Source organism: Podarcis pityusensis (assembly GCF_964106645.2).
Source record: "Podarcis pityusensis genome assembly, chromosome: 3".
In the NCBI taxonomy this organism is placed as follows: domain Eukaryota; kingdom Metazoa; phylum Chordata; class Lepidosauria; order Squamata; family Lacertidae; genus Podarcis; species Podarcis pityusensis.
This window is the reverse complement of record NC_138026.1, coordinates 65,894,669-65,917,795: the sequence shown is the minus strand read 5'-3', so window position 1 is coordinate 65,917,795 and position 23,127 is coordinate 65,894,669. Positions and strand designations below refer to the sequence as shown.

Here is a 23,127-nt window from a genome sequence, read left to right as displayed (position 1 = left end):
GTATCATCTGACATATATTTAGTACCTTTCATTAGCAATAATCCATTCGCCAAACCCGTGTGCTGGCATTGATATCAGCATGTGACACCAGAGTGATTTAAGGATTCATGCCTCCTACCAAAAAACATTATCATCTATAAATGACAGGCAAGCACCCAATACAACTGGTACATAAAACTCCAAATATATTAATGTACTCTAGATTGCAGTAAGTATCTGTGAACAAGCCCCTTTAAAAACTCTTTCCTTATTTAATATTTATACTGGACAGCTCAGTTGGTTAGAACATGGTGCCAGTAACACCAAGGTCGCAGGTTCGATTCCCATGTGGGACAGCTGCACATTCCTGCATTGCAAAGAACTAGATGATCCTCAGGGTCAATTCCAGCACTACAATTCTTTGATTCTTACAATAAGTACAAAGGGATCTGCTTAGCAGGTGAGAGAGTGGATTTTCATACAGCTATTTAAAATAAAAAAATCGTATTATGTTTGAGGCCAAAAATAAAGCAAATCAGGCAACTTCTCTCAATACTTAACCACCAAAAGCACTTCAGTCTAGCACAGGGAGGGATTTTAACTGAGCTCAAGATAAGGAAGGAAGGGTTAACTTTCATGGAAAACTCACGCAAATAGGCTTGTGTCTGAATACATCCCCAACTTCTGAGCACAATTAGTGGCTGTGGAATACTGCCTGTGCCAGACTGCTGGAAAGGCGAAATGGATATCCAGGGGGAGGGAAGAGGGGAAGGAGTATCCTGGAAAAAGGCATGGATGACTGAAACTTTCTACAGGAGACCTCTCCACAATGCAACATTTTGTTATAGATCCCAAATGTGCTTATATATTACACACTATGATTTATGGTGTATGTTGTTTGGGATTTCTAAGAAATATTTCAGAACACTGAATATTTCAGTCCCACCATCCATCCAACAGAGATGATATAATACACACACATTTTGTGTGTGTGTTATAAAGTCACACACACCTTAAAACTCACAGGCCATTCAAATTTTACAGGCATGATTAAAAGGAGTATTAGATCACAGCTGACTGGAATGCTGAACTCCAGCTGGACACCAGCCAACTGGGACTCATGGTAACCATTGTGTTTTTAAAGATCCATTTTAAAAGAGTCATTAATATTCTCCTCAGGACTTCAAATGCATGGCAAGTAATCCAACTTGGCAACAAACCTATGGAAGATGGTGTTACTTTCTACTTTCAGCCAACTCACTTTCTTGAGCAGATTTGAAGGGTTAAGGCCCAACACTTGCTTTCATGCATCAGGGCATAACCAGCAAGACTTCATGATGTAAACCCAGGTAAATATTTGTTTTGTATTCTATTTATAAATACTTTAATTACAAATTGGTTTAATGTAGGGTGCACCAAACACTATATAATTTTGATATTCCTTCACCTGTAGCACATTCAAAGACAGCTGAACCCCAAAATACCTACCACAAGGTTTTCACATTCAACTTGTTTATCACAGTCGTTTTTACTTTCACAAATACTCTAAGCGGTGTTGGAAACTGAGATATGAAAGCTAGGAGCTAAATGGCACCTTAAGCATAGGTTATGGGCGCAACAATGGAATGTCTAGGCCCACTTTTTTATAACAAGGATACAAAGCAGAAAATGAATGAACTGCAGCTAAAATCTTATATTCATTTTTCACATGGTCTAGTCCTTATCTGAAGACTGCAAAAAAACCCAAAGCCATGCTTCCCCTGCCCGCCCCACTAATATTCTTAAAAGAGGGTCTCTTCTCCAGTCTTCAGAGAGTGGCTGGAAGTGGGGAGGCAGAAAAAGGTCCTCCTTTTCTTCCACTCTGCAGTTTTAATCTGAAACCTTAGGTGCAGTACTGTGTCCAGAGCTCAGAAATGGCTCTCGCTAATGAAATTCCTTGTCGCAAAACGCGCCTAGAACAATGGGAGTTTTGAACACTGGCTTTAAGATAGCAGCCCGAATGCCTCTTCTTAAGCAATGTATATGGATTAGCTTGAAAAATGACCTCTTTACAATTACCGTATAGTGGGAGTAATTTCTACAAGCAGACCAAAGGAGGGGTAACAGCACCAAAGCCAATACTTTTCAGATTTGAAAAAAATAACAACTTGCAATGCTTATGACTGCCTCATGAGTTGTTCTTCAGTGTAGTTTGTAAATTTATCCAGAGAAGGAACCCTCTCTCCCTGCCCAGTTCCCTCCCAGCTGATCATTTACCTGCCCTAGAAGTAATAGCAACAATAGTAATAAATTTTTGGAGGCCTCTCTCCCTGATATCTGGACTCTGGAAATGTTATGACAGTGTTCCAAGAGTGAGAGGCCATTATGCACTCACTTCAACAAAACTAAGTTTTACATCAGCTCTAGAAGATGCTCGAGCAGTGTTTCCCAAACTTGGGTCTCCAGCTGTTTCTGAACCACAACTCCCATCATCCCTAGCCAGCAGGACCAGTGGTCATGGATGATGGGAACTGTAGTCCAAAGACAACTGGAGACCCAAGTTTGAACTCTGAGCTTCAACTCTGGACAACCTGGAGGGAAAGAGACGCCCAAATTTAGAGAATAGTTGTTAAATATGTCTGTCTCTCTGCCGGCACCATTCATATTTAAAACTTGACAGATTCTGGCCCATGTTATTTAACATCTTCTGCATTGAACGGGAAGAATAATTCAAGGTGTTCATTGTCATCTATATGCAGGTGACGTGTAGCACTTTTAAACTTTTCAACCTAATACAAAGGAAGCTGTTGAGGTTCTGAACTGAAACCTGGAGAAATTAATGAGCTGGATGAGCACTAAGAAACTGAAGATGAATCCACACAAGACACACATGCTCCTGATCAGGAGGGAGATGGCTTTGGAACAAGAATTCTGCCTGGTTTGAATGAGAATGAACACACATAAACACATCTTGAAAAATCAGGTTTGCAGTTTGAAAGTGTTCCTAGACTCAGTTTTCTATCTGGATGACCTGGTGGCAAAAGTGGTCAGTTCCAAGAGAGTCAGACCTGGCTACAATTAAGAAGAAAGAGAGCCTGAGTTAAATCAAGATCAGATTAGTGCAATGTGCTCTAAATGGGGCAACTTTAGAAAAACCTTTAGAAGACACACTTGATCCAGAATGCAGCAGCAAGCTCATCTATAGGACCATGTTACACCTGCAACTTCTGTGCCCACTGCCATTTCTTCCACACACAACTTTGGCAATTACCTTCAGATAGCTGGATGATTACCCATACCACCCTGTTTGTTCCCTAATATCTGGAGAGGTCCTTTTGTGCCATGTAGCTGTTTTAATGGCTGCATCCATATTGTGGGACATTTTGCTCCATAAAGTGTGGATGTCCCTTCTCAGGCTGTCTTTTGGCAGTAGGGAAAGACATTATTATTTAGATATGCGTTTACTCAAGTATCTGCTATAAATAATCATGGTTTATCAATGCCTTTTATTCATATCATAAAATATCATATCATAAAATATGATATTGTTGATTCTGAATTACAGTAAGCCACTCTAGTGGGATAGAATTTCTATGGGAGTATCACAAGAGGACTCTGGTGCACCAAGGAGATCAAAATGGAATATATAAGCCATACCTGAGCTACAATTTTTAACAGTGTGTTATGATCAAAAGTGGAGGAGGGGTTCTCCCCCTCCCAGAGTGACTTAGAAACTTTTTTTGTATTCAGAGGATGGCGTGGAGGGTTGTAGTAATATTACTCATGACAAAGGATCCTGCTGAGCAGGGAAGATTAGCTACTCCGGTGGTCCAGAGTGTCCCATTACAACCCACTCAGGGGGGGAAATGGAAATATGTTAGATGCTGTGTGACAACTTAATCTACTACTCCTTACAGTGTACAGACATCTGGCTCAGCCTGTATAGAAATAATTCAACAGAAGCAATAGAGAAGGTAGAAATTATCATCAAACACACACATTTACTATCCTCTGCGTTGTCATTTGAATTATTATTAGTTTAAAATGTGACCTCTTAAGTTTTTATCTACACAAGAATTTTATTCTCCATTTGCAGCAATCTCTTTGTGTTATAAATTATCATGAACCAAGCCTTTTTATTTGGATACACACACAAAGGAAAATAAAAAAAGGAATACAGAGTCTGGACAAATTTGTCTCCTACAGCTGTCCAGGAAGAGATGCTAAAAATGATGGTTTATCCAGATGCCCTGCAAAATCTAGGGGAAGCAGTCTTCAAAATAATGTAAAAAACTTATATGGCTCACCAGGAGAATACAAATGCCTTGTTAGGTTACTACAGCCCACAAACTAGCCAGCTGTGAAGGAAACAGCCTGGTGACAAACCATACCAGGAAAGCAGGTCAGGATTTCCTGCTGTAATAGAGCCTGCTACTCAAAGAGAAGCTAAAACGAGGGTCAAGCTGCAAAAAGGTTTTCTTGTAAAAGCTATGTCATAAATTGATAATAAGTAGCAGCCTAGAATTGGATTTCCATTCCACAGCATTTTCGATTTTGTGCCAACCTTATACTACCCAAATTACCTTGGTAATCAAATTTTCCATAACCTTTGCACTACAGGTGCAAACATACAGCTTTAGCTTCTGAGTGGCAAGTAATTCCTTCCTAAACCCAAGGTTTTTGTATGCAGCCCACAAACTTCTGTTGAAATGCTGATAAATTCATGGACATTTTTAAAAGGCTCTAGCCCTCACAGATTTGAATATATGAAGGTCAAGTTTCTAATATGAGGATTAATGCCAACCAGGATGCTTGTGACATATTTAAACAGATGTTATTTCAGATTGCTCCAATTCTCATTCATACACAAAGTCACCAACAATTTTAAAAAGGAAAATATCACTGAATAGAAACACTGGAACTACGTTAGGAACAATCTGGGCTAACGATCTGCATAACAATCTACTCTTGCAGTTCTAACACACTTCTCTGTTTCACTATGGACTAGCATAGTAGTTGTTCACTAGAGAGTGGGTTTCAAGGCTGTGATTAAGAAACACACAAATAAATTGTTTAATGTATTTGTATCTCTTAATAATGTTTCCATATATTCTTCATGTGTGCACACAAAACAAAACAAAACAAAACAAAACAAAACAAAACACAACACCATTGCTTTGGTGAAAGAAAATAGACCAGAACATTCATAGGTAATTTTTGTTGACCAAAAGGGCTTGGTGGGAGAGAAGATGAAGAAACTACCTGCCAATTTTTAGTAAAGTAATCACAAGACTCTATTTTCTTTCATTCACTTCTGTTTATTGTTTGTTTACATGCGTATGCAGTGGCAGCTGGTAGCATTTTGACATGGTAGAGCTGCAATGCTTAACCTTGCTTTGTTTAAACTTTAGGAATGTGTGCCAATACACATAGCACAAGTGCTACTGTCTTCTCCTTGCTAAATAATATTAATAATAATTCACCCTAATGTCCCAAAGCAAGTTACAACATTAAAAGACAATTGGAGCTACACTTCTATGCACAGCTACGTGGGAAGAAGCTGGCTGAGGCTGATGGGACATTGAAACGAACCAAGAAGTTCATTAAATCCTACAACCTGTAGCAGCACACAAGATAAGCAAACCAACGATGTGGAAAATACTGGCTGCTTTCAGGCTAATCCTTAGCAACTAGTGAATTTACAATATTCAGCAGGCAAGGAAATTAATTGGATATTGATGAGTTTCTATGCTGAAATATTAAATATCAACACGTCATTGAAGCAACTTGAATTGCAAGAGAAAGAAGCTTCACTGCTCATTTTTCTAGAGAGTACAAAAAATAGCTTTTAGAGACTCTTCCCTCATCATAACAGCATCCTCTTCTATTTTTGAAGCACTGTCCGGAGTTCTAAGCTATAACTTCACATGAAGGACAAAGTCCGCAGGGCAATAAAAATCTGAAACACAATTAATTCCTTGTTTGACTATCTTCAGAAAAGAATAAGTGATAGCAGCACAGAACCCCAAACAGATGACTGACATTACCAGATAACAATTAGCTTAGGTTAATGGGTAACACTTTGTCAGGCTCCTACAAATGTCAATACAGCACATCGATAGCTATAAAACACCCACGGGAATGGTTAATATCACTCTAAGGCAAACTGCCTTATTGAGGAAAAAGATGGACTGGCTGATCAAGTCATTACTACTACTCAGTTCCTGCTTGTGGGTTTCCCATAGGCTTCTGCTTGGCCACTGTGAGAACAGGATGTAGGACTAGACGGGCCATTAGCCTGACCCAGCTGGCTCTTCTTACGTTCTAATTATCTTTACCACCCCCCAAACCTAGGAAGCAAAACAACAAACTCCAGATTAACATGGAAAATGCAGAGCTTAGGCCTTACTTTGCTCTGGCTATTTATTGTGTTCAGTTTTACAAAACATGGATCTGAAGTGAATGTTGAAATATCACTACTTGATGTATCATCAAGCGACTTTATTACTATTCAGGCTGCAATCCTGTAGCCACTATAGAAGTCAATAGGGCTTAACTTCCAAGTCAATACATACAAGATTACGCAGTCAGTTTAATTTTGCTGTGCAAGTAGACTTATACAGTCGTACCTTGGTTGACAAACGCCTTGCGACTCGAACATTTTGGCTCCCGAATGCCGCAAACCCGGAAGTGAGTGTTCTGATTTGTGAACCTTCTTTGGAACCTGAACATCCGACACAGCTTTCGCAGTTTCCTTCAGCCAATCGGAAGCCGCGCCTTGGTTTCCAAACGTTTTGGAAGTTAAATGGACTTCCGTAATGGATTCCATTTGACTTCCAAGGTACCACTGTACTTACCCAACATTGGCTATCACACATAAAAACTTACCAAGTCTCCAAATACCACACACACCATACAGGAACCTAACATGTCCCTAGCCACCCAAACATTGTTTGAATCATCTCTCTCATTTTCCCTCACCACAAACTAACTTTTCAGAAATGAAACATTTTTGCATAATAATGCCTAAAATAAGCAGGAAAGGGGAGAAACACTACATTTGAGAAGATAGTTTCACCAAAAAAGGATTGATATTATATTTCTTACATTATGTATTCTGAGAAAATGAAAGAACAAGTTTTCTTAAGAGAAAAACAATACCGACCTTCATTCCTGGATAAGGTTTCTTTACCCTCTGGTGTTTTATCTGGCATCTCAGCCGAGACCAATTCAGTGAAACCTGAGGGACATAAAGAAAGAAAACTGTTCTCATACCAAAGCCAGCAGGGGAACACTTTTCTGTAAGTTCAGGATACTGTTACAAGCTAATTCACACACATCCTATAAAACACTTCAGCAAAAGGGCAAACAAAGCTAACAAATTGATATATGTGAACACAAAGAATTCGCTGACCCTATCATGTGTCGTTGAGCTTGAGTAAAGTACCAACAGTTTGGGAAAACATTTCCTTTAAAGCAGGAATAGGGAACCTGAGGCCTCCAGACATTGTTTGACTACAACTCCCATCATCCCTGACCAGTCCCAGCACCAGCTGTTGGCCACGTTGGGCACCAGCCCAGGGCCTGACCACTGGCCATGCAGGCTGGGAATGGTGGGAACTGGAGTCCCAAGAACAACAGGAGCTCCACAGATTAGCCATCCTCATTTAAGGAATACACAGGCCCATATAATTGAAAAAGGGGTTTTTTTGGGGGGGGGAGTTAACTTAAAAATTCAACAGAGAAGTCCTACTAGTGAACTAGTGAAAAGCCCTACTAGTGAACTAGTGAAAAGCCAGTGAATCAAATATGAATGAAAATATCTGGCAAACCCTTTAGGGCAGGCATAGGCAAACTCTGGCCCTCCAGATGTTTGGGATTACAATTCCCATCATCCCTCACCACTGGTCCTGTTAGCTAGGGATGATGGGAATTGTAGTCCCAAACATCTGGAGGATCGGAGTTTGCCTATGCCTGCTTTAGGGCCTTGCCTTCAAGTCAAAACAGTAAAATCATTTTTGAAAAATAAAGCACACACCTCTCCATTCTCTGTCCAGCTAAGTAAGTCCCACCAAGTTCAATAGGAATTGTTCTTGTTTGCACAGCATCAACCTCAAGACATCCAGAGGAATGCCAAGCAGAATAATTTAATCCCAGCCATTTCCCCACTATTTGCTTCACTGTGAAAATATATTATAACCTCGCTTTATCAGATATCAGGGTGATGTACAAAATAAGGCCAAAAATAGTAATGAGACCATAGATAACAACCATAAAGCAGAAGCAAATGTCAGTGCATATCCCTCAGGATCAATTTAACATAATTCTCTCTGGCCACACCACTAAACATTTTGGCAACCACATTCTGCATTAGCTAAAGCTTCTGGATCTATATCAGGATCTGCTGACCCTGTGGATCCTGCTGCCTGAGGTGGTCACCTCACCTTGTCTCATGTGTGGGCCAGCCCTGCTTCTGAGTCATCTTCAAGGGCGGCCCCACTTACACTGCATTGCAACAACCCAATTCAGAACATGGACTGCCATGGCCAGTCTATCCCTGTCTGGGAACCACCTGAAGCTGGTAAAAGGCACTCTGAGCCACCAAGCCACCTGGTTCTCAAGTAGCATAGCTGGAGCAAGTCCAAGTTATGCACCTCCTCTCTCAGAGACAGTGAAACCTGAGACAAGAGAACCACCTGCTCACTGAGTCTCAAACTTAATGGGATTCAACTTCAGCTCTCTGGTCCTCATACTGCCCATACAACTGGAACCCAAACACAGTCAATTTAAGGGGGGAGCAGGGTGCTGCACTATTAAAAATTACATTTCTCTCTGTTCCACTGATAAGATTCCTTCTGTAAGTAGACAGTCACCAGTAAGAGTTTTGCCTCTGGTACAAGGACATAACTGGTGTCTTCAAGCTAATAACGAAACCTCACCCCAGTCCCAACCAACCAGAAATACTTCATAAATTCAATTACTTAAAATGGATTAATATTTGTTTCATCAACCAAACCACAGAGGAAGGTTTCTATTTCCACACATTTCTGGGAATAAGCCCTACAGAACAAAATGAGACACATAGCATTGTACGGTAAGTGATCATTTTGGATTTTTAGCTGTAGAATGGGAAAAGCCGAATGAGTATGTTGGGTTTGTGTTTTTTTAACTTAAGTGGCCTATTAAGTATCATGAAACCTTAGAACATCATCTTCACCCTTGCCAACTTCCATGACTAATTTTAGAGAGATGTGAAAACAATGTCAAGTAGCAATTTGCTCAAACTTCAATTAATCTTTCTTTGCTAACAGTACACTACTTGGCCATGAAAGCATCATGTTACAAGAAGCACTCAGTCACAACAGAACTGAAGTGATTTATTTAAAAACCTTCCCTGCTTGTATGCTACCACAAGAATGAGCTGTGCTAGTTAATATCGTATTGGCTAGACACACTTCGGGGCTGCATTGCTGCATTAGTTTTGCTGGTTGTAATGCTAGCACTTCTGTCCTGATTTTTAATGTTCCTTTTACACTGCAGGCTGTGTAATTGAACTGTGGCTTTTTGAATGACATACTGCTTTGCTGTGCTAAATTTTAAAGGGCAGAAAATATAAATATTAAAACAATAACAGTGGAATTTGAATTGCTTATTTCCCCCAACTTATGTGGTCCTTAAGCCTAAGGCCCCAAAAGTCTGCGGGGGGGGGGCACACATGAAAGAGAATGAACTTGAAGATGAATGAGAAATCATTAGAAGTTCAACACTGAGACAGACTTAATTGGCATTTTGTTCACCCAACAATTATGGAAATGGCTTCTACAGGGCCAGCACACCCATGAGGCAGAGTGAAGCAGACGTCTTAGGCAGTGCTTTTTTCTAGAAAAATAGGTGCCGGTATTCACCATGAAGTTGTTAGAGTAAGTGCCACACTGTATAACAACAACAAAAAGAGGTGCCTGTACTGCATACCATTGAGTACCCCCTGAAAAAAACTGACACACCGGTCTGAGGTGGCAGAATTCCCTGAGATGGCACCACTGCAAGCACCCTGCCTGCCCCACCACAGCTAGAGTCGTAATGCAGGTATCAGCACTGATTTCCGCTGAATTTTTGCGAGATCTTGCCAAAAGTTCATGAGACTGTGTCAGAATCTGACATTAGAGCTGCTTTGTACCGCTACTGCACAACTTAGGGAAGAGAGGCTTTGGTGAAGGCGGCGTGGCACAGGAGCGCCACCATGTCATGGCCGCACCTCTCATTTCACCTCAAGTGTCAAAATGGGATGCACCGGCCCTGGACTTCTAGGTGTAGTTCAAAGATCACTCAACTAATTCAGTGAACTTTGTTAAACCAAACTACTTCATTCCAAGCACTTCACAGAAATATCAAAACTGTGTTTTCATGATTACATATGTTAAGGCATCATATTCTTAACAACTCTTAACTTGATTTGACTGGTTAAGAAAAGAATCCTCCATTATCATGAACACACAAATAATTAGTAGGGACCATGATTAGCATATAATGACAGAGACACTGGTATTTTATACTGAAAGTACTTTGTTATATGGTTCGTTATATTCTCAGTCTAAATGGGATCTGCCCTGTCTAAAAATACATCTCTAATATCCCTATATTTTCTTCAGACTAAACTACCAAATACAATAGCTATTATGTGTAACACAGGATATGCTTCCCCCTGCCCCCCCTCTACTGATAATTGAGAATGGATGCATATACAAAAACGAACAAATATCCAAATCAAATATGAGTTCATCACGTCACATGCTGATTTGTAGAGCGGTTATCGACAAGCTGCCTATGAAGTCACATAGCCTTTGTCACTAGAGGGAGTCCTGATCACATAGCATGTTCGGTAAGGCAAAACAAAACAAAAGGAATGAAAGGATGAGAAAACTGCCAGAAAAAAAGATTGCAGGCACCTTTGAATGTTTCTACAGATATCATCATAAGAAATGTTTAAACAAAACATGCCTGTTGAACACACACACAGACACACACACACACACACACACACACACACACACCCAGCATGACTAAAAGTCAGGCGGGATGGAAGTTCTTGCCCAGGAACACCTGCAGGGCCACAGGTGAGTCACACCTGCTGTAAAGGCTGCAGAGACAAGGCAAAACAAACCATTACGTAGCAGACAAGTACAATACAGTAGTCTTTTGGTAGCTTTTCCTTTTTTTCTAAGCAGATAATTGATTCTACAAAATATAGTGGGAAAAGTTCTAAACTCTTTTCCCTGGGGGGTCATTCTGATTGATAGGAGGGAAAGATATTCCACAACAGATAATGGGTGTAATGAATAAAACAGTTTCCAATGTAAGTGCATGAAAAATACCGTATTTTTTGCACCATAACACTCACTTTTTTCCTCCTAGAAAGTAAGGGGAAATGTCTGTGCGTGTTATGGAGCGAATGCCTACGGATGGTGGGGGGATCTGCTGCAGTCATGAGCAGAGGATCCATGGTTCCCCTTCCTTCCCTCCTCCGTGGCTCGCTTTGAAACAGCAAAGCGGGAGAAGAGCCACTGAGTGGGGAGGAGAGAGGGACAGAGAGCCTGCTTGCTTTAAAGGAGCAAAGCAGGAGAGGAGAGGAGCCACTTACACGAGTGTAAGCGGCTCCTGTCCGGTTGGCTCTTTTAAAGCAAGCAGGCTCTCTGTCCCTCTCTCCTCCCCACTCAGCTGGCTAAATAGCAGCAAAGTTTTTCAGTGAGCCGGGAGGAGGGAGAGAAGCAGAGCCTGCTTGCTTCTCCTCTTATACCCCTCTTCTGCATTATTAACAGCATCCTTCTCCACCCACCCCACGCGTGTTCCTTGTCCCTTGAGTGCTTTTCCTTCCCTCCCCACTTAAAACGTGGTTACAAAGCACGGATCCACATGGATCCTCAGGATTTTTGCACTGGGTCACCCCAAATTCACCATCAGATCACATAGCATGTCCATGGCTACAGCTTGCACCAAAAAAATCACGCACCCACTGTTGCCTGGGGCTGCAGTGGTGCAAAAACGTGGTTACAAAGCATGGATCCACATGGATCCTCAGGATTTTTGCATTGGGCTACCTCAAACTCACCGTCAGATCACATGTCTGTGGCCACAGCATGAACCACAAAAATCATACCTCCACTGTTTCGTTTAGAATATTTTTTTTCTTGTTTTCCTCCTCTAAAAACTATGTGCGTGTTATGGTCGGGTGCGTGTTATAGAGCGAAAAATATGGTAATTATGTGGGCAGTCCAAATGCATAAGATTTGAATGTTTAGCCAGCCTGACCCATTCCAGTGGCTGTTTCAATTTAAGGTCTCACATTAAATGCAAGGGAGCTTACTGGGAGATGCTGATACACGGAAAAACACTCACTCTGAAGACAATTTAAGACCTGCAGCACACAAACAACTGAACTTTACACAAGGGCAAAATTTTACAACTATAATTTGTATTGGCAAGGAGAGAACGAGGAAATGGGGTAATGTTTGGCTTGGCATTCCTTATGGTTATGCATGAGCAAAAGTCTATTTAAACCTTGCGAGCAAATCATTGTAACATTGCAATGTGGCAATGCTGCTGACTCATTAATTCTACCTAACAACCTAAGGCTGTTAACACTTTTGTTATCCCAATGAAGTCAGCATAAATAGCCTTTTAATAATCTTCCAAGGTTACTTAATGTGCTACCAACCAATGTATACTCAGTACAACCTATTTTCTTTGAACCAAAGCAGAAAGTTTAATTTCAGTTTGCCGAACTTATAGCATTCAGCCCAGGAGCAGATCTGCAGGTAGAAATATGAAATGCATCCTGGAAGATTATGCTGTGAAACAACCCAGACACTGAAACCAGTAAGTTACTTAGGCCCTCCAGATGTTTTTAGACCCCAACTTCCATCATCCCCCAACCACTGACCATGCTGACTAAAGTAGATGGGGATTGGAGTCAGTCCAACAACATTTGGAGGACCAAAACACCCCTCACCCTGTACGATACAACCTCATATTGTTAAATAAGAAAGTGGAGGTAAAGCTCAATGGTTCAGTCTGATCTCACCACAATTCCCAGCTCTGCCTGTGTCAGTCAGAAGGCATTTCAAGAAACAATGCCCTCAGCTATTCTCTGCAGTATAATTGCGCAGATACTGATAAAATGAAAGCAAATCAAACAAGGCCTGACGGACAGACAGACTTTTGTTACTGGTGCGCATCCACATTATACAAAGAATAGAATGAGTCATGCCTATTGGGCAAAAAGAGTTTAGGGGATAGATGCCAGAAAGGTCACAGTGCCCTACACCAGCATATTCAAAATAGTATGAAGACTGCTGTGCACCTTCACTGGCTGGCACATGTCAGCTTTCGAACCAAATCGTTACTAAAAACAGTCCTCTTAGAGGAGAAACACTACAGGTTTCTGGTTAAAAAAAGGACTGAAGAACACATACAAACAGCCAGCTACTCAGAAATGCCAGTTTATTTGCATATACACTAATTCACTTAAACATAAGCATGAATGCACCTTTTTGTGTACACTGCATGAGTGCACTGTCTGGCAGCCAACCACCTGCCCAACCTTTCTTTACCAAATCTGAACATATTATTAAATGGCAAAGCAGGCAGCATTTTAAGTGGCCAATTTAGAACCAGCTTGTTTTTTCTAAGCATTTTAAAGAAAAATAGTGACCCAAAACTTGAGGTTGGACATGTGCACAGTAAGAGTCAACTGCCAAAAAACTTTTTAGGCTGGTATCAAAACGGCCAGTTCGAAGCCAGCTCATCAGTACTGAGTACATTTGTCACCCACAGACAGTTAGGAAAGGAAACCCGGCACTTTCATGAATCATTTGAAATGGACTGTTGCATTTATGTCTATTAGCCAGTCTTCCTTTAGCGGCAAATTCTAAAGCCCCACATGCTGCAAATTCTGTAAACCCTTCCTCATTACCAAAAAACGATGCATTTTTAAAGGACCTGTATTGAACTTAGGCCTTTGCCAGCACATGGGCACTCCGAGATTTTTTTCTTCTCAGGTGCTATACAAAAACACAGGGCAAATGTAGTCTAGTAAAAGTTCTTTGACTGCAATACTTCTAACCATGTCTAACTGAACAAAGCTACATACAACGCAGCAATGGGCTATGAACACATTATGTAATGCAATACTGTATTAATAAACAATCCATGTACTGCTGCCAGCACACTTCAGGGTAGGTCCCCTTTAAAGATGATGACTCATGTGTACAGCTAAAACTAGGTCATCAGGAACAGCAGTCTTGAGCCAAGGAACCAGTTGGGTGAGGGGAACACCACACACACACACACACACACACACACACACACACTATAACCCAAGAGGTGGGAACACATTATGTCGCCAGGAAACACAAATAAGGAAAGGCCTCACTTCATTCAGAATTTCTCACAGACTAGTGAATAGCAAAAGAGCCCAGTATACTTTCTAGCAACATGCACAATATGAATATAATGTAATTGTCCATTTCCTGATGTCTTATCTATATTATGATGGTGATGTTTTTACTTGTGCAGATATTTTATAACTTTGCAGGTCTAGAGTGTGTGGGGGGGGGGGACATTCTGTTGACTCCGCAAGACTTTGCCAGAGCCCAGGCTTCCATCCATACCAACATGCTTTAGAGGGAAGATAGCAAAATAGACTGTTGTAACGTACAGAGTTCAGTCTCCACTGCAACTGTGGCTTGCGGATGCCTTTCTGCTGAATCTGCAGATTGCTAAGAGCCACAGTGATGAACTATAATGTGGAAGGTAGCCATTCAGACAAAAGCTGTCATTTTCCCAAGCTTATCCTATGTAGAAGTCTTTAATCATCTGCTAAGATAAAAGCAAGATCCATTTCCTGAACTTGGCAAGCAAAAAAATGTGAACGTGCTCATTTCAAACCCATTAAATGCAACAATTATAATATTTCAGATTTTCATTTTTTAAAGGCAAAATAAACAAAGTTTTTGCTATCTTTCAGTTCACATATTAAAATTATTTAACAAATATTTTGCACTCCTTGTGGTTCAAGTGAGCTCAGGGGCATATCTTTATAGGCACAACTTGCATATGGAGCATCTGCATATGCTTTTCAAAGTTCCCAGTGCAAGGTCATGATGTTGTATTGAAGTTCACATCAAGTTTGATGAAATTTACTAAATAATTCAGAGGGGGCCAATTAGAATATGCAAAGCATGAGACTCTTCATCTCAGGGTCGTGGGTTTAAGCCCCACATTGGGCAAAAGATTCCTGCATTGCAGGGGATTGGACTAGATGACCCTGATGGTCCCTTCCAACTCTACAATTTGATGATTCTATAATCCTCCTAAGATGTATAAGTAAATATAGCTCAAGTCATTAGATGGTACAATGCAGGCAGAGGCAGAGCTAGCTGCTCCAGCACCCAGAGCAGGGGTGGGGCTAGCTGCCTGTGGGGGGGTGCCGCCGCCGGGCATCCCGGGGGGCGCACTGGCAGTGGTGTGTGTTCCGGGGGGGGTGCCGCCTGCAGCAATGCCACCCCCCTCAGGGATGGCACTCGGGGTGGATCATCCCAACCACCCCCACCTTTCTCCACTACTGAACACAGGTATGAGCATATATCTTGGCCGTGGCATTTGTCATTTCCCATGCAATTGTAAATGGTTGTTTTATTTACTATATGCATGAACATCAGCTGATTCACAACAGCTGTCAGCTTAGAAATTTGTGGTCACAAATTTTCAAAGTCCAGTTAGGTACCACAGCTCTCTGTTGCAATCATGTCTATAAGGTTACCAGATTTTGTTCAATGAATCCGGGGACACTTTTCAACTTCAATGGATTTTGTATGGGGACGGATTTGTAAATCCGGGGACTGTCCCCGGGAAATGGGGATGTCTGGTAACCTTATTCTAGAACACTTTGGTGTAGCTTTCCACACAAATGGTCAACAGATGTAATATGTCTCAGGAATAAAACCCCTCTTGACTTTTGTACTGTACAGTACTTTCTGCTAAAGAGATTCCTAGTCAGATTAACAACCATCTCTTCTACAGGTCAGAAAATTCCACACACACTCTTCAGAGGTGCAATAGAGGTGAATCATTTACCATGAGATACATGTTTAGAGGATTCTTACAGGTGTTATAGTGCCACAGTCTCCTTTGCCCAGTATTTAATAGCAGTTTTGGAAACCGACACTTAAAATAAGTAAAAAATGGAGTTTGCATTTTCTGTGGAAATTCCACCGTTGCTGGCGCAATCTTAAAAGCAAAACAAAGCCTAAACAAACAACAGCTTTGGCAATAGTGACATTCCTTTGATTAGGCTGAATGCTCAACTCCTTCAAAATAAAAACTATTAGAAAAATATTTATTTTTACAAAGGGTCAAAGGAAAAATATAATTTTTCCAGAGGGAAGCCAGATGTTTAGTTTCTCCTCCTCCAAAAGCGATACTTTTGCTGATAAATAGCATTTAGTCACTGTTTTTAAAAAGGTTCGTGTTTCATTTCCTCTACTTTAAAGGTCCACATCACAACATTTAAGCCAAGTATTCCATGCATGTTGAAATCGTTCCATGTACTTTTGTGGGAGAAACAGAGACAAGAAGCATTTTCCTAGTACAAGTATAGATGTTAAGGCATTCAGATATAAAATGCTGCTGCTCAACAAGTCATTATTAATTTCAGTAGCTAGTAGTACTACCTGGTTCGTACTTGTTTCCATCAGCAGCCCAGTATATGCTTTGGTATACTTGTACAGGTTCTAGGTTACCCCACTCATCTCAGTAGAGGTAGCAGCTCTGCTTATTCTATTCTAATGAACAGCAAAGACCTTGGAAGTGAGGGGGACTTTGTGGGTGCACATCTAAGACCCTGCAAAGGGTTTGGTAGAGATGCCAATAATTGCCTGTGATTTGGAGTTGTGCGTACCCTGTTTTTGTGAAAAAGTGTCCCAGAAAATGCAGCAGAAAAACATTAAGAGAGCTAGAAGATAAACATGAAACTTCTGGGTCTTGTGGGTACTGAAACATGATAGATCTTAAAGGGGAAGAGGAAGAGACATTTTCTGCAGAAAAAAAGAACACCTCCTTGGTTCTCCTAAGTCTGTATTTCACTTTGTAACACACATGCTTTTCAATGAGGAATGCAATGCAAATTTACATCATTTTCAATACATCCATATCTCACAGTGAAGCTTAGCCTATATGGTTTTTATATGAGCTTCAAGAACAGAACAGTATATGATTTTAAAGTCAATCAGTTCTTGTTTAAGCACTTGTGGATCCAGTCACCAATCTGAGGATTTAAAAATGCACACTCAGGTCATATCCACACCAGAGATTTAAAGCACATGACTTCCCCCAAAGAAGCATGGAAACTGTTGTTAAGGAGGCTGGGAATTGTATCTCTCTGAGGGATAAACTACAGTTCCCAGGATTCTTTGGGGGAAGCCATGTGCTTTAAATCTCTGGTGCGGCTATGACCTCACACTCAAAACATGAATGCACAAGAAATATTCAGATCTGCATGGCAATTCAAACCACTCCATGGATATTTGTGGATATCCAAAGATGCAGGAAGAGCTTTTGTGTGTGGACAATTTATTTATTTTTTATATATATTTATACTGCATCAGACCAACACGGCTACCTACCTGAACCTATCCCTAGATCAGGTGGAGAGTTAGGAGAAAGCGCTATTAAAAGATAAATCCTGTCCTACAGAAATTTGCTTTTAAAAAGCTTCACACATTTACAGTGGTACCTCGGGTTAAGTATTTAATTCGTTCCAGAGGTCTGTTCTTAACCTGAAACTGTTCTTAACCTGAAGCACCACTTTAGCTAATGGGGCCTCCTGCTGCCACCGTGCCGCCGGAGCACGATTTCTGTTCTCATCCTGAAGCAAAGTTCTTAACCCGAGGTACTATTTCTGAGTTAGCGGAGTCTGTAACCTGAAGCGTATGTAACCTGAGGTACCACTGTAATTTAACTCAAATGCAAAAAGCATTTCTTAAGGCACACAAAATGCTGCTACCACTAATAGAGAGCAGGCAGTTACTGAATCAAACTACGAAAAGCAGGTTACACTGTTTCTATACATGCATAAAACTGCTACGTTCAAAGGGGGCAGGAAAACTTGTAAGATCCAAAACTTGAAGGAAGTTAATTTTGAAAGCTATCTTGTGCACATGAACATAAACACACAATTGGCAAAAATAAAAATATACTTGATGAGATGAACACAATGGAATGTTAGATGCCCTTGTCCAGCTGGATCTCAATTCTGTTGGTTTAACCTGCACTGTTTGGCTGGCGCCATAAACAATATTTAGATATAACTTCATGCTTCCCAACAGATGCTACTTTCCATTTGACTATTTTCAGTTAAGGAAGTGCAAGGAAGATTATAAAAATCAATAAAGAACTTATGCAAGTTTACACATAAGGCAAGCAAGTCATGCTCAGTGCACATCTAGACAAATTTACAAATATCCCTATTGTTGTGGATTAGGCTGCAATCCTTACCCCACTTTCCAGTGAGTAAGTAGGATTTAAGTCTGAACAGACATTGCTAGGACTCTGCATCAAAGGCTTTTGAAGAAGAAGAGAAATACAATTACTGCACAGAACTACAACTCAAAAATGCAGACTATGCAACTGTAACTCCAGAAGATGCTTTCAGTGATCCACATGATACAATATACAATTTTGTGACTAGCTTGAGGGAAATGGGGATGGGGTTAAGTAATTAATTTATGACTGTAGCCATATCTGTAACTGTTATAACAAAGCAAACATATGCCTCCATTTCACCTTTGCTGTGTGGGTAGGGGGATATTGAAGACAGCTTCACCAGCATACAGGATACTTAACACAAAACAACAGATGTGCAATAATCACAAATGTCCATTCATTTCCTTTATGTCAGCAAATACAAGCAGCTGCTAATTAAGAATCTCTATCTATTGGATACAAAAGGAAGTTTACACATTTCCCTGGTCATTTTGAAATAGAAGATGTAGACAATAGAAAATGTCACAGGAAGAGAGCAATCTGCTTCCCTGCAACAACCATGTCTTAGCGAAGTTATCTTTTTCCTTAAAACTGTTTTACACTGACTAAGAAAGAACAACTACAATAAAATACTAACTGCAAAAATGTAAGATAAGAACAGTTAGGAGCTGTACAATTCCGTCTTGCCTTCCTAGAACTATGTGGGGTTCCCAGAAGGTCTCCCACACAGACAATGGCAGGATTCCAGATCTGCTTAGCTTCAACAAGGTGACTGCATTGTATCTTCACAGACCATGGCAATAGATTTCAGCTCAGGGGTTGGAATTCTAAGCTCCTGAAAAGAGCAGGTGGCTGTTGGATGCTGTGGACCATAGTTGGAGGCCTCCTCAGAGAGGCTACAAGTTCTACCATGGTTGCTGATCTGCCTCGTGTCCTAAGGTCAAAAAGTGGGTGTTCCAGGGGAATGACAGGGAGGATTAGGGGATGCTTTGGATCTGCTGAATCCATAGGCCCCTCATCCCCCAAGCATGCTTATGGAATAGGCGATGGGGGGCTATGCCAGCCTTGGAGCTGGTGTGGCTATTTTCCCTGCCACTGGAACAAAAAAATTAAAATTAACCCAACATTTAAAAGAAGAACTAGCAACAAAAAGGCAAGGGGCTAGAAAAAGCCACATATAGATACCAATTCTGTCCTGGCCCCAGCAGGGCTTTGGAACTGACAGCCCATTGGGTCAGACTCCTTTCCATTCCCCAACCTCTGAAGGACTGCTGTATCCAAAACTTCAATAATTTCCCACAGAAATAAAGTGAGACTTAAGGTGTTGGCCTTTCTGTTTGTACTCAGCAGCTGGCTGCGATCCAGATATATGGCATGTCCTGTGGTCTATTTTGCCTTTTCTTTTCTTTTTAACTAGTATGTCAGGCTATGGCATGTCAAGCTATGCCCTACTACAAAAGCCTATTGAACTAATAGTTTTTTAAAAAACAACAACAACAGTGGGCACTTCAGTTTAGGAATCCAACAGCTTATGAAGCTCTGGCCCATTTTGGGCCAGGGCAGCCAAGACCTTCTCAGAATATACACACTGTATATACACACCATAGCTATATTTTTAATAATCCGTTTTCTACTTCTAAACTACTTAGGGAGCCATTTTGGCAAGCAAGTGCTTTACTAATTAGAAGAATAAAATCAGAAAGGCTTAATTAACCACAGTTTCCCATTTCTCCAAACCAGGAAACTATAACCACCAGCTTCAGAACAAACCATGATCTTAAGCCACAGTTTGAAATTTTAAGATTCTGTTTCAAAGTTGGTCACCATAGTCATCTTGTTCAGCAGAAATGGGAAACCACAATTTATTTCTTGTATTATTGAAGTGCACCATGAAGAGAACAGCAAAGGGTTTGGGTGCATGGGCAAAGGGTTTGATGTTTATGTCAGTTTAACAAGCCATGGATACAAGAATCCGATTGCATCAGTTGCTGACAATTGCTTCTATCAGAAGATAGTTGGAATGACCCAACATTAGGAACCCCAAAACTGAGTAGTGTTTGCCTCTGTTGAGCTATGTATTATTTTCCAAAGCAAATATTCACTTACAAAGGCAGTCATGATTTCTTTCGTCCATATTTGGTACAAGAAAAATATAATTTTAAAACCCACCAGAATTCTAGTTTGGCATGTTTTCTAACAGGAATTTGACTGAATAATTGTGCCTAATATTGTAGCTCTACTCATAATTACAATTCAAATTAAAACCACTGAAAGATCTGTAACAACCACAGAGAAAAATCCACTTTACTCAAAATGCAACTGATTTTTTATTTACTTTCACAGAAAGAAGCCAGATTTATTTATTTATTTTTAAAAAGGGCAATTTAAGGTTGGTAGTAAATGCTTTGCCACAAGCACTCTTTAACATTTCCAGCTATTTTGGGGGGCGGTGCTTTTCAGCAGAAAGCTACTGGTTTTCCAGCATATTATTAATTCAGTTATGCAGAGATGCCCATCACTTACCAAAGATAAGCAAAAAGCCTATTTTTTATATAAATATTTCATTTTGAGAACGCATGTGTCTGTTTTGTCCAATATATGCATGTTAATCAATGCTATACATAATTTACTGAAGCTTTTCTAACTCAGTTCTAAAGTCAATAGGGGTGAGGCAACTGGTGTTGCCCCCGAAATCAACAGAAGAGAAATTTATTATTGCAGGCAACTCCCAGTTTACATTCTAAGGCATCCGCATTTAAGTGAAATCGCATATATTTGAAACACTATTGAAAAAGTCTGCAAACACCCTGTTCTGCCCTTGCCCCACCCCTTTTTGTGGCATTTTCAGGCTACTTCCAGGTTTGGCGTGATGCATGTGTGTGCAGTCACACACATATCAGACACCCCAAAAATAGTTGCTGCCTGTACAAGTCTGTGTCTGGTATAAAGTTGTGACATCAATCGGGATGTAGCTTTGAAATGAAGGAGTACTGGAAATGGAGAAAGTGTGCAACTCCACTGTCTACTCACATCTGTTAGGAGCGGTCTAAGGCTCCTTAAGGCACAATGCGCGCGCGCGCACACACACACACACACACACACACACACACACACACTCACCATCAACCCAAACATTATGGGACTCCCTACTAAATTGTCTGTTAAACCTGAGATTACTAATTTCAAGCTCCACACAGGAATTATATTTAAAGATTATATTTAGCTCTATGGTATGGCTGTAAAACACAGGATTCCCCCATGTCTACTGCTCTGGAATTTTTCTATAAGGGGTAGTCTATAAATAAAAGTAAATAAATAAATATGGAAAGCACAGTTCCCATCAGCCATAACCAGGCTGTAATTAAAATACACTTCCTGAGAAATTATAAATATTGGTTTGGATCCAGAGAAGGGCTCCTTTCATTTCTACAAGAAGTTGTGTCTCAGTAGAAGCTGCTACTCATGTATGGGGGGAAAGAAGCTGAGTTTTAACCAATTCCCTCTTCCCCAGCAGTCCCCAGCACCATCTCCCATGCTCTTACAAAGGGTCCTTCAATCTTCTGGAGAAGGTTTTCAGAGACTGCAGGGGAAATCAGCAAAAACCACTTCCTTGCCCCTTTCTTTGAGCTGAACTGTGCTTAAGGGTACGCAGCAGCAACCTTAGATGGTAAAGTAAAATACTGTCAAATAATTAGCATAAAAACAACAAGTTGTAAATGTATTTAATTTACACCACACAGTAGTAAAATAAAGTGGTTGGAGAGATGTGGATATTATTAAGTATATTATTTCTGCAGAACTCCTAGTTAAAGGTTTCAGAACTTCCTTGAATGTGTGATTAATTACAATGATAATCCTTCTCATCCAAAGGATAGTACGACTCCACTAATTCTCACCAGATGTAAGTTATGGAAGGCATTAATTTAACTTCGGCACCACCAAAAATCTGGGAATGAAAATGCTTATAACTAAGGCTGTAAACATAGTTGAATTCTCACTTTCATTATTAAAACCATTATGACAGACTTAAAAAGAACCTGCAACGCCATGATATATTTTAGTTCTCAACACATTTTTAAGTCATGAGAAGGCCTAATGGCAAATACGTTACAGCCAGGGTTCGAAATTAGCAGGGTGCCAGGCACATTTGGCACCTAAAGATTCTCCATTTGTGGAAAGTCCAAAAATCTGGGTGCCATTTTTTTGCGCCTGGCTGACACTCAAGAATTACTGAAATGAATGTGCTTTGAAGCCTTAACAATAAAGTGTACAGTGTTTTGAAAACTGAAGTATGGTACCAATATTTTTATTATAAACACCAAATTAAACATGTATTAACAATTTCTGGGGGGAAATGTGATATTAACAATGTGTCTCTAATGTGAATTGCATATTAATTCATGCTTATCAAAATAATAAATAAAAAGTGATGACCCCACCCCCCACAAATGGTGGCTAGACATTCTGTTTTGGCACCTACAACCCAGATTCCAGGAGCCACTTGGCTCCTAGCTTTTCTGTCCCAGTTTCTAACACTGGTTACAGCTTCTGCTGAAGAACAGGTTCCAACTATAAGAACAGCTAATAAGGGGGAAAGAGGCGGTTTATGCCCATATGTCTTCCACTGGAATA

At 40.5% G+C, this 23,127-nt stretch overlaps 1 protein-coding gene across 4 annotated transcripts in view; it reads right to left on the bottom strand.

The window, feature by feature from the left end:
• LOC308473090 (pleckstrin homology domain-containing family G member 1-like) overlaps positions 1-23,127 on the bottom strand; it is a 104,797-nt gene that overhangs the window by 63,948 nt on the left and 17,722 nt on the right. For all 4 annotated transcript variants that reach the window (XM_080998358.1, XM_080998359.1, XM_080998360.1 and 1 more), the window contains one exon: positions 7,124-7,198. Coding sequence is in view for 2 of the 4 variants with exons in the window: in XM_080998359.1 (XP_080854485.1) it covers positions 7,124-7,172 (49 nt within the window). In the remaining 2 variants the exon portion in view is untranslated. Of the gene's footprint in view, positions 1-7,123; positions 7,199-23,127 lie in introns of those variants that run through there.